Raw genomic sequence first — 13,213 nt, 5'->3', positions numbered from 1 at the left:
AGTTGTTATATTAGAGCCAACAAAATTTACTCCAGGCCACCTATTATTGAATTATAAGTAGACCTGGTATATAAAATAGCTTTTCAAAGATTGTACGGTATATGCAGCAAACAAGTTGTGACTTGAAGCATCTAATTTCTTAGTCCAAGTTTTGTCCCATTTTAGTGATATTGCAAAAGATCTACTTAAGTACTCACATTTTATATAATGCATCTTAGATATACTTATTAAATTACCATAAATGAAAAAATATATTTTTTGAAAAATATATTTAAACTAGAAACTTCATATATTCTAATTCCTCAGATAAATGAGACCAAGTTTAATCAGGTGATGACTGTTCAGTGTATAGATCATCCAAAAAAGTGAGCCTCTTCTGCTTTTCTAATCCCCAAAGTGCAGAATATGTTTATGACAGACATTTTCTCTGAAACTTCAAAGAACAGACACAGGACTTATGTTCAGACATAATAAATAGCTCATCACATGCAATATGATCAGGAATAACTTGGTTGTGGGATTTATTGGCCTAAATTCTAATTTCGTTATAGTATTGAGTCTAAGCTATTTTTTTCTTTAGTTGCTTTGATGCTTACAGTTAGTCTTTTCAAGGAAATACTTTCATTTTCTAGCAACGAATGAACTTGAGACGTGTGAATACAGCTTAACTATACGTGAGGCAAATCCATTATATAAGACCGAATTTGATCATAATGAGAACATAAGTTACAGATGTAAAGGAAAATTAGAACAGAAACACTCAACGTGCATTAATGGAAGATGGGACCCTAAACTAAGCTGCACAGGTAAGCTCTTGTTTATAGTATTTTCAAAATCATAGTCTGTTTCATCCTAACTTGCTAAAGCAGTATTTCGGCATCTTTTTAATACGTTTAGCAATTTATTATTACAAATAACTTTCAAGCTGGAAGGGAATTTAGAAAGTAACAAAAACATCATTTCTAAATGTTAATTGCATCAGTGCTTTAGTCAGCTATACAACAAACCACCCAGAAACTTGATGGCCTTAAATTAACATCCGATCAGGTATCTTTAAGAATTAGTGGTTTGGTTTCCCGTGAGGCTGAGGAGAGCACAAAGATGGCATCCCCCTGGGCCACATTCCCTGAGAGCACCTCGGTGGCCTCCAGATGTGAGGCAAATCTGAAGTCCACCCCTCAGGCTGACGTTCTAAGACAAAGAACTAGGCCTTTTCCCCAGAAAGCCGGGGCTTGAGTTTCAGGCTGCTATATAGTACCCTGGAGGTAGTGGCCCACCAAGAGTTCTGTCTCTGAATCTTCCAGGCCTGCAGGCCCCAGAAATGCAAGTCCTTCTGGCCACTAGAGCCTGGGGGTCAAGGAGTGTCCCCTCTGTGGACTGAGCCTGCTGGCCGACTTTAAGGAGGCAGGAGAATGCGGGGCTGGGGCACGCTCACCGGCATTGATGAAGCCACAGGAGAGCACTGGGCTGGACTGCGCCCACCGCTGCCATCAAGGTAGAGGGAACATGTAGAAATGGCCCCTGCCAGCACCCCCATCCCGGAAAGAGTCCCAACAGATGCCTGCCTCTCAAGCAGATGCTTTAAGATGAGCAAATGAATCTCCTCCTCATATGTCTAGGTGTTTCTCAGACTGTTCTTTCGCCTAGGGCCCCTGGGGGTAGTGAGTCTGGGTGCAAGCTCTTTGAGAAAAGTATCCCGTTTGATGCCTGGGTGGCTCAGTCTGTTAGTCATCTGACTTCAGCTCAGGTCAGGATCTCACAGTTTGTGAGTCTGAGCCCCTGTTGACCTCTGAGCCTTTGTTAAGCTCTGTGCAAGCTGCTTGGAGGCTGGAGCCTGCTTCAGGTTCTGTGTCTCCCTCTCTCTCTGCCCCTCTCCCTCTCACACTCTGTCTCTCTCTCAAAAATAAACAAACATTAAAAAATTTTTTTAAAGAAAAGGATCTCAGTTCTCTACAGCCCTTTGGATCTTTGGAATGAGAGCCCTGTTGGTTTTCAAAGGCAGACATTTTGGGGGCTCATCTTCCTGTTTCCGATCCCAGGGTTTGGGCTGTTAATGTGGGGAGCAAACCCCTTACTCCTCAGGGAGAAGCTCTGGATCAGTGAGATGCCTCCTGAATGTGTGCAGCCCTGCCAGGGGAGGGGGCTCGTTCCAGACTGTGCTCCTGACTCTCCTGCGCATGTCAGTGTGGCCCGCTTACTGTCTGTTGTGCAGGAGCGCTTCAGCTGGTTTTCAGGTCTTTCCACTGGATATTGTTGCCTGTGTACCTGTAGATTCAGTGTGTCTGTGGGAGGAGAAGAATTCAGGATCTTTTTATGCGTTTGCCCTCACACTTGGTTTGCGCATATTGATTTTATAGTCTGACACTCTACTAAGCTGTATTTTTCATTTTAGGAATTGTTTCGTAGATCTGTTTCAATTTTGTGTAAGCAACTATATCAGCGCTACTCCAAGATTTCATTTTTGCCAGTCTATTTGATTTTGATTTTTTTTTTTAAATGTTTTATTTATTTCTAGGAGAGAGACAGCATGAGTAGGGGAGGGTCAGAGAGAGAGGGAGTCACAGACTCTGAAACAGGCTCCAGGCTCTGAGCTGGCAGTCAGCACAGAGCCCGACGCGGGGCTCGAACCCATAAACCGTGAGATCGTGACCTAAGCGAAAGTCGGAAGCTTAACCAACTAAGCCACCCAGGCACCCCGATTTTTTTTTTTTTTAATCATACTGGTTAGGGCCTCCAGTAATCTGTTGAAAGGAAGTGATGAGAAGACACATCTTTGTCCTATTCCTGACCACAGAGAGAGGATATTGGACATTGTACCACAATTGTAATGTCAATTTAGGGTTTTTGTAGATGCCCTTTATCAGTTTAAGGGAACTATTCCCTCTATTCTTATTGAGCTGAGTGAGAAATTTTATGATCAACCAATTTGGATATTTTTAAATGCTCTTTATGGATAATATGGCTTTATTAACTCTTTTAATCTAGTGAATTATATATGTAACTTTTTGAATGTTGACCAAATCTCTTATTCCTAGAGGTAACTCTTTTATATTTTCATATACTCAATTTGCTGACATGGTTTTAAGAAGTTTTGCATCTATACTCAGGGAGATCTTAATCTATACATGCTTTTTCTTTTAATGCCTCTCCCAAGTTTTGTTATCAGTATTTGTGTGGCCTCATAAAACAAATAGACAAATATGTATATACACACACACACACGTAATTACACTTTTTATTTCATTATTTTTATCTTAAATGATTGATAGAATTTATGTACAAAGTCATCTGATATATCATTTGCTTTTTTGCACGTTTTCTTGATGAAGAATTCAGTTTCTTTAATAAATAATGAAAATTCCGATTTTCTTATTGTCTCTTGTCAAAGAAAGGAAGTTGTATTTTTCAAGAAATCTCTCATTTATCAAATTGACTGGTGTACAGTTGTTTCTAATATTCCTTTCATATTCTGTTTTCCTTTTAATTATATTGTTTCTTTGCTGATAACTCTTCTTTCATTCTTAACTTTGATATTTATTTTTCGTTTTTATCTAGATTATTTTCCTGAATTTTTTTCCTACAACTTAATTAACATTTCCACATAACCAATTTTAACACTGGATTTTCTCCAAATACTCTCTATTCTATTTCTTAGCCTTATTAACATTCACTATTTTTTCTATTTTCTCTTTTCTATTTGTCCTTCTCAAATCTCTCCTCTATGGGATTAATTTTTTTTTCTACTTACTTTTATTTTCATTTTACTTTTTCTGTTTCTTAATATAGAAAATTAATACTTGGGTTTAGAACATCCTACTGTTAAGGATTAACTTCATTTTTCCTCCTAAAACTGTTGTAGCAGTCTCGACATTTTTTTAAATGTTTTTTTTTTTTTATTTTTGAGAGAGGGCTAGAGACAGCTTGATCAGGGGAGGGTCAGAGAGAGAGAAAGACACAGAATCTGGAACAGGCTTCAGGCTCTGAGCCTGCTGTCAGCACAGAGCCTGACACGGGGCTTGAACCCACAAACCGTGAGATCATGACCTGAGCTGATGTCGGACGCTTAACCGACTGAGCCACCCAGGCTCCCCAGTCTCAACATTTTTATATACATTTCATTTTCATTGAATTCTATGAAATGTTTCCTAATATTCCTTGCAGTTTCATTTTTGACCTGTCAGTTAATGAGAATTTTCTTGCTGAATTTCCAAATATTCATTTTATCCTAAATAAGTTTATCCTCCATGAGCAGCATTTTTGTGGTATGTTTGTTGTACAAAGAACTACAACAGTAGTAGAGAATAATTTTTTTTAATGTAAAAATATAAAATACAAATAATTAATAAGTGCAAAAATACAAAGAAGCTTTTCAAAAAGCATAAACACAGGATTTGTAGAATAATGATTTTGCCTTTAGGGAATATTTAGTTGCCAGACTAACGTCTGGAAAATGTATCAAGAGGAAGTACAAACTAAGATCATTAGGACAAAACTGATTACACAGCACATATAGAAGAAAAAAATCCTTGAGAATACATTGAAAAAATATGCCAAGATATTTAAACAGAAATAAGAAAAAACTTTTGATTAAATATAAAACATTCCTACATCTATCTAAAGGTAGAAAACATGACAATATTAGTCAGCATGAATGAATTATATTCCATCAACAGTTTCTCTGAATTGAATACAAAATATCGGATAATTGAAAGGACTCACCAGACTTCCCAGTGTACACTCATGTAAGGTCTTAAATGAGATAAACGCATAACAGGAGAAAGCAAACTCAAGGTATCATAGAGAGTTCCGAAAGCCTCCAGGTATAAGTCATCCAGAGTCTTCCCTCAGCTGAACAGGACATGCTTTGTCTTCAGATTATGAACGGCCACGATACATGTGAGGTATCTCAGCTTTATGGGAGCTTAAACTCAAGTTTGCAAAGAAATCTTGTATACCTTGCTGATCATAGAACTAAAGTCAGGCTGTCTAATCCATTAAACAGGGTGCATTTCCTCAGTCTGTATATCTTTAATGAGTGTCAGCAAGCTAGTAAACAGTATCTCCAAGGAGTTTTGAACTTTAAACAACACACTGTAAATCACTAGTGACCATATCTAATTCATATGTTGTCCAAGAACCTGTATCAGATAATTGATCATTAACTACATGTAGTTCTTCCTCTGGCTAATATTTTCCATTCCACATCTTATAAGGATTTTAATCCAATCAGAATACATTTGATCATGGATAGCTGTAAAAAGATCTTGATTTCAATATTTATTTAGTGCCTGTTACTGAGTAGACAATTCAGTTAGCACATCATAATGGTTAAAATAATTAAAATAAGTTTTACATAAATTATGCAAGATTTATCACAGAAGGAATAAAAGGAAGATAGTACCATTAAGACCATGAGAATATAAACCACGTGTGATATATTAACATGCTCTACAAGCTGAAGAGCATAACATTTTTAAGCATAACATTATTATTTGATCAATTATGATACATTATTATTAGGTTTTCTGTTAAATTTTCTTTTTAGTATTTTCAACTTATGATTTTAATCAAGAAATCTAATTTTAATATTTCTAGAAGTACAAATGCAGTCATGCCCACCTCCACCTCAGATTCCCAATGCTCAGAGTATGTCAACGACAATAAATTATCGGGATGGAGAAAAAGTATCTGTTGTCTGTCAGGATGGTTATATAACTCAAGATGAAGACGAAATCGAATGCAAAGATGGAAGATGGCAGTCGATACCACACTGTGTTGGTCAGTAAAGCATCACTTGCTTCATAACATTCTTTCAAATGAGGTTAATATTCCCCTGTGCTTTGTGTAGATGAACAAGATAAGAACCTTTCTCTATATCTACTTCACTTTATCTTGAAACAGTAAGTTACATTATAAGTATATAATCAAATATACTTCTATAATATACAAATAACTCAGTATTCTTTCACTTCTAGTATGAAATGAACAGAAAAAAACTTATATTACTAGTGTGAATACTGTAGAAAATTTCTGTTTATGCCTGCTGCACTCCTTGTGATGAATAGGACAAGAATGAAGCAGATACTAGCATAGATTTGCTGGAGACATATAGGCTTGCAAGTTTTATGTGTTTTTCAGTTTTTCGGTAATTTAATATGTTCAAATTCACCTTATTTTAAAATCTCAACTAGGATTTGATTGCATTTTTTTTAAACATTGTATCCGAACTTGCCCTTTTGATCTCTGTTCTCTATACAGAAAAAAACCCATGTCCTCAACCACCTCAGATAGAACATGGAGCCATCAAAGCATCTAAATTTTCAGAAGAAATGGATGCAACATTGAAACCTGTGGTTTATGCACATGGCACCAAATTAAATTATGCTTGTGAGGATGGTTTCAGGATATCTGGAAAAGATGAGATAATGTGCCACATAGGAAAATGGAGTTCTCCACCTCAGTGTGTAGGTGAGGACAGTATGCAAAACCCACAATTCTATGTTTGATAGAATCCATTAAACATAATCAGTTGTCATCAAAGTCATGAGAAAGAATCCTTTAGGTCTCTAAATATATAAACTCATTCATAGATAAATATCTAAACTCATTTATACATTTATGTACTATCCTCTTTCTGCTAATCTCATTGATTCATTACAGACTCACTTTGAATTCTGGCAATTGTTTAATGAAAACTAGATGTGTAGTGCAGTTAAACCTACCTATTCATATACCTTTCCCATTTATACAACTTGTATTGTTTGCTTTGCCTTGAGTCATTGAAAAAATTTGCTTACAAATTTTTGTTTGTCCTATAATGTCATTTCTGAGTTATTACAGTACATGGTACTTAAGATGATTAATTCTCAGTGCTCTTACTATTATTCACTATTGGTTTGAAAAACACTGATGGTTTCTTTCATAAATATATTGAAATTCTTATTATTAAGTTTTAGTTTAAATTCCAATTAGTTAACACGCAGTGTAATATTAGTTTCATGTGTAGAATATGATGATTCAGCACTTCCATACAACACCTGGTGCTCAAAACAAGTGCTCTCCTGTATCCCCATCACCTATTAAACCCATCCTCCCACCCACCTCCCTTCTAGTAACCACATTGTTAACCATAATTAAGAGTGTTTCTTGGTTTGCCTGTTTTTTTACCCCCTTTGCTCATATGTTTTGTTTCTTACCTTCCACATGAGTGTGTGTAATCATGTTATTTGTCTTTTTCTGACTTATTTCACTTAGCATTATACTCTCTAGCTCCATCCGTGTCATTGCAAATCACAAGATTTCATTCTTTTTATGGCTGAGTAATATTCCATTGTGTATATATATATATATATATATATATAAACCTCTTCTTGATCCATTCATCTATCGATGGACTCTTGAACTATTTCCATATCTCAGCTATTGTAAATAATGCTGCTATAAACATCAAGGTACAGGTATCCCTTTGAAGTAGTATTTTTGTATTCTCTCAGTGAATATCTAGTAATGCAATCACTAAATCTAGTTCAACGGTTTAACTCTTTGATGAATCTCCATACTTTTTTCATGAGTGGCTACACCAGTTTGCATTCCGACACCAACATCCTGGCCAACACTTGTCGTTTCTTTGTTGATTTTAGCCTGACATGTATGAGGTGACAGCTCATTGCAGTGTTGAATTGCATTTCCCTGATGATCAGTGATGTTCATTTCTTCATGTGTCTCTTGGCTGTCTGTATGTCTTCTTTGGATGTATGTGTGTTCATTTTTCTGTCCATTTTTAATTGGATTATAAGTTTTTTGGATGTTGAGTTTCAGAAGGTCCTTATATATTTTGGTCACTAGCCCTTTATCAGATATGTCATTTGCAAATATCTTCTCCCTTTCTGTAGGTTGTCTTTTAGTTTTATTGATTGTTTCCTTTACTGTGCAGAAGCATTTTATTTTAATGTAGTCCCAGTAGTTTATTTTTGCTTTTGTTTCCCTTGCCTCAGGAAACATATCTAGAAGAAGTTGCGACAGCCAAAAATGTATTGACATGTTCAATATCAAGTTTCTACTCAGGTTGCCAGCTGGATACACATCAGAATGATGGTTTTAGGGAGGATTTGTACACCTGTGTGATATGAGTGCAGACCCTGTGTTATCATTTTATTCAAATAAAACCACCAAATATGGCCACCAGTACATAAAATTAAATTTCAAATCTAGTAAAACATGGAGTCATTCTTTCTTTCTCTCTTTCGTTTTTTTAGGACTTCCTTGTGGACCACCACATTTGATTCCACATGGGATTCCATCTCCCGTATCAGACAGTTACCAATATGGAGAAGAAGTAACGTACAAATGCACCGAAGGTTTTGGGATTAACGGACCTGCACTTATAAAATGTTTAGGAGGAAAATGGTCCCAACCACCAGAATGCAAAAGTATAGTGTATTTAATTTTACTCTAAGGTTGATAAATATCCTTAATTCAGAACATAAATAGTACAAATAGGAAAGTAGGCAGTAAATCTAGGATTTAACAAAGTATCTCTGGAAAGCTGCGGATTCTAGTAGAGAATCAGTAGCTGTAGTAATAATAAAAGTGTGACCGCATGAGCCAAATTATTTCACTTTCGTGTCACTTTGTGTGCACATGAGACCTCCTGTGATACAAATCCTCACACTCCCCATCTCTGTTCCTGTATCATAGCTGCTCCCTGCTCAGCGATCTCATCTGTATTCAATGTGCTGTTAGTTCCTCTGTTATCTCCTTACAAGTATATAGTTTTTATTGACACATTTGACAAAAATAAAGATAATAGATTTTGTTTAAGTTATAAAAACATTTGCACAGTATTCACAGGTTAGATGTGTACCTATTATTTTACATTATAGTTATTAGTCATTATGTTTTTTCAAATATTTATTGAACAAGTACATATTCTTTTTCTTTCAGACACGGATTGTTTTAGCTTACCCGACTTTGGTAATGCCATACCCATAGGCCAGCCGAAGGCATTCTATAGGACAGGAGAAAAAGTGACTTATAAATGTCCAAGTCATTACCTTTTGGATGGACCAAATACTATACAGTGTATTAACAGCCAATGGATAGGAAAGCCAATATGCAGAGGTACTTCAATAAAATTTTTAAATCTATTTGTCTAAATGTCTTTAGTAATATAAGAAAGAATTCCTTCTAACATCACTTACAAAATGGACATAGTTTATTTTTTAGGTCAGGTCAAAGAAGGTGTATGCTTTGACATAAAGGGATGAAATTGTGTACTCAGTGGTTAAAGCCCAGTAGTTCTCAAACTGTGGTCTCTGGAATAGCAGCATCAGCATCTTCCGGGAAATTGTTAGACATGTAAATGTAAATTCACAGGCTCGCTCAGACCTGTGGCTGCCTGAACTCTGGGGATGCAGCCCTGAAAGTGTCTTAACAGTTTGCAAGGGATTCAGTGTACACTCCAATTTAGGAATCATAGCTATAGTCTATTATAATTTACATCCACCTGAAACTCACTGGTGAATTATACATTATGCATAAAATGTCCTTAAGCATTTGCAAAAAAAAAAAAAAAAATCATTGAAGACTGTTTTTATCAATTATACATTTATTTTTCTGTTATTTTGCCACTCATCTCCTATTTGGACCCTCAGTTAACCATCTTCTTCCATCAGCTATGGTATTCTTCAAAGTGTGTTAATTCTTCATTTATTCTCTAAGGAAGTGGCTGTTGTGTTTATTTTTCTAAAGGCCTAAAATTACATTCAGAAACAGGATAATTGCAAGCCTAATTGTGATGTTAAATAATCTTTTTATTATGATTTTCTTGTGGTTTATAAATTCATTTTGCAAATATATAATTTGAAATAGTGATTTGACTAAACCGTAAGGTAACTATCCAGAAAAACTCTCATTTTCATAGAAGTTTCAGTCTTATAAAATAAAATATATTGCTTTATCTCCTTTTCTTCAATCTTATATATAACTTTCTTAGAATTAGTAGTCTTTCATGACAGATTAACTGTTGATTTAAAACCCTCTTAGAGATATATTTGGAATCCCATTCGTTGATTTGCTACTCAAAATGATCATTATGTTAGAGATGGTACTCTCTTTTTCTTTCTATTAAGATACCTCCGGTGTGAATCCACCCAGAGTGGAAAATGCCATTATACTAGAAGAGATGCCTAAGTGTCCACCCACCAGGTCAGAAGGCAGGTTATGAATGCATTAAACCTTTTCACCTGGTTGGGGGCAGAGGAGTGACATGTTCAAATGGGAACTGAACACTACCACCAAGTGCCTAGTTGGAGTATCTTATTTCCCCCCAAACCTTAGAGAATATTTTAGGGACTAAATATGTTAACATAAGTATATAATGAAATAGTTATCATGGAATCATCTTTTAATCTTAAATAAAATGATGGTGCTTAACCTCCAATTTTCCCTTTTTGTGGACTGAATAAGTGATATGATATATTTATTTTATGAAAGATTTGACCAGATTAGGACACCTGGAATCATGGAAAATTCTCTATGTTAAGCATTAAGACACTCGGTTATTTCCTGAGGGATAAATGTACTAAAAATACGCTGAGGACATTTGACAGCCCTATGAAATTCCACTTGGAGACATGGAATCGGCAGCTGGGGCGTGATCATTAAATGGGATACAAATTTGGGCTTCGTCAGCAGGTGGATTGTATTTAAAGGAAAGTGACTAGCTGAGCTCAACCCAGGAATTAGTGTATAGAGAAGAAAAAGTATGAGAACTCGGTCATAGGACACTCCAGTATTCATAGTTTAGGAAAGAAGAGGAGCCACCAGGGAGCTACTGTAGCCACTTGTTTTCCAAATCAACTCTTGCCTGGCAGATATATTTTCCAGTCTTTTACTTTGAGTCCACCTACATTTTCATGTTTAAAGTGAGTTTCCTTTAGACACCATGTGGTTGGTTCTTGGTTATGTGTCCAGTCTGCCATTTCTCACTGAAGTATTTAAACTACTCACACTTCAAGTAACTTTTGATAGATTGGGACTGTGGTAGGCATTTTATTATTTGTTTTGTGTTTCCTGTTTCTCACTCCCATTTCCTTTCCTTGTTATCTCTATGGACTTTTGGAACATTTTTAAATAACTTTATTTTGGTATATCTGTATTGTTTGGGGACATATCTCATTGTATCGTTTTACTAGTGGCTGCCCTAGGAATTAAGATCGACATATATAGCTTATCATTTCCCTTGGGTCTTGACATTTTAACACTTGAAGTGAAATCTGAAAACCTTACTTCCGTTTAAGTCCATTTACCCTCTGCACATTGTATTTTATATGATGTTATTTATTTATTATTAAGTAGAGTTCACAGCCAGTGTGGAACCCAAAGCAAGGCTTGAACCCACGACCCTGAGATCAAGACCTCCTGAGCTGAGGATCAAGGGTCAGGCACTTAACTGACTGAGTCCTCCAGGCACCTCTTACTCTCCCCACATTAAATATAAATGCTTTTTTTCCCCCCAGTAAACATAAATGTCTTAAGTCTTTCTTCTACATATATTGAGGACCATATGAAATGATACAACATTGCACAAACATAACAAACTGCTTAAGAAAAAGAGCAGTTTTTCCTAAAGTAAAAATACATACTCTTATTTTTCTCAGTTTGGTTGTTCTTTCTTCCTGCATAAAGTTTCAGTCCCTCTGTTCTCTTCAGTGTTACCTGAAGATTTTCTATAGCAATTCTTTAAAGATAGATCTGCTAGAGACATATTCCCCATTTTCCTTTGTCTCAGAACGTCTTCATTTCTCCCTTATATCCTAAGGATGGCATCATTGATGTAGCATTCAAGGATGGTAGTTTCTTTTCTTCTAACACTTGAAAAATGCTGTCACTTCTCTCTGGCTTGTGGATACAGATGAGAACCCACTGACACTTGAACTCTTTTTCCCTTAGGAGTTTGCCTAATTTCTGTGTAGCCGCTTTTGAGATTTTTCTCTTTAGTTTTCCTCACTTTGATTATGCTGTATCTCGGCATGAATTCCTTTAAGATTATCCTGTTTGGCTATTTCAATATGAATGTTTATGCCTTGTGCCCAATTTGGGAAATTTTCAGACATTATTTTCAGAAGTCTTTTTTTTTTTTCATCTCTAACCCCTTTCTTTCCTCTTGCTGGTTGTCCATCTCTTGCTATACTCCTACTGGTCCCCCTGAAGCCCTCTCCACTTCTGTTTGTTTTCAAAGTAAGTAATCTGTATTCTATATTCAAGTTTATTTATCTTCCTGTCATGTAATCCATGATTGATCCCATGCAAGAAGGTTTTTCTTTAAGTCCATCATTATATTTTTCAGTTCTGTAAGTCCCACTGGATTTTTAAAAGCCATCACTAAATAATTCCATTAATTGTATCATCTCAGGGTTGTCATCTGTTGATTATCTTTTCTCTTTTGTGATTTTCCTGACCTTTGCCTAGCAAGTAATTATCTCTTTTTTAAAAATTTTCTTTATTTTAGGAGAATGAGCAAGAGGGTGCTCACACCAGCACAGGAGCAGGGGAGGGGCAGAGAGACTGAGAGAGAGAATCCCAAGCAGACTCCTCTCTGCCATCACAGAGCCCAGCACAGGGCTCGAACTCACAGATTGCGGGATCATAACCTTAGCCATAATCAAGAAGAGTTGTATGCTCACAACACTGAGCCACTCAGATACCCCTATAATGAGTGATTTTCTATTTTTTTTTAATTATTTATTTTGTAATTTACATCCAAGTTAGAATATAGTACAATGATGATTTCAGGTGTAGATTCCTTAATGCGCCTACCCATTTAGCCCATCCTCCCCTCCCTCAACCCCTCCAGCAACTCTGTTTTCTATATTTAAGAATCTCTATGTTTTGTCCCCCTCCCTGTTTTTATATTATTTTTCTTCCCCTCCCTGATGTTCATCTGTTTTGTATCTTGAAGTTCCCATATGAGTGAAGTCATATGATGTTGTCTTTCTCTGACTGACTAATATCACTTAGCATAATAGCCTCTAGTTCCATCCACATTGTTGCAAATGGCAAGATTTCTTTTTTTTTTTTTTTGATTGCCAAGTAATACTCCTGTGTGTGTGTGTGTGTGTGTGTGTGTGTGTCTGTATTTCACATCTTCCTTATCCCTTCATCCATCGATGTACATTTTGGGCTCTTTCTGTACTATGGTTATTGTCAACAG

General features: G+C 36.1%; 1 protein-coding gene across 1 annotated transcript in view; it reads left to right on the top strand.

Moving 5' to 3' along the window:
• The window catches only part of LOC144233587 (complement factor H-like), a 101,305-nt gene that overhangs the window by 79,566 nt on the left and 8,526 nt on the right, over positions 1-13,213 (top strand). Inside the window, exons 15-19 of the mRNA XM_077766569.1 lie at positions 633-806; positions 5,596-5,778; positions 6,259-6,468; positions 8,256-8,429; positions 8,944-9,120. Coding sequence (XP_077622695.1) covers positions 633-806; positions 5,596-5,778; positions 6,259-6,468; positions 8,256-8,429; positions 8,944-9,120 — 918 coding nt within the window. The remainder of the gene's footprint in view (positions 1-632; positions 807-5,595; positions 5,779-6,258; positions 6,469-8,255; positions 8,430-8,943; positions 9,121-13,213) is intronic.

The sequence above is a fragment of the Crocuta crocuta genome, unplaced genomic scaffold (genome assembly GCF_008692635.1).
Source record: "Crocuta crocuta isolate KB4526 unplaced genomic scaffold, BGI_CrCroc_1.0 scaffold1664, whole genome shotgun sequence".
Taxonomy (NCBI): Eukaryota; Metazoa; Chordata; class Mammalia; order Carnivora; family Hyaenidae; genus Crocuta; species Crocuta crocuta.
The sequence above is the reverse complement of the archived record's forward strand: the minus strand, read 5'-3'. Positions and strand labels throughout refer to the sequence as shown.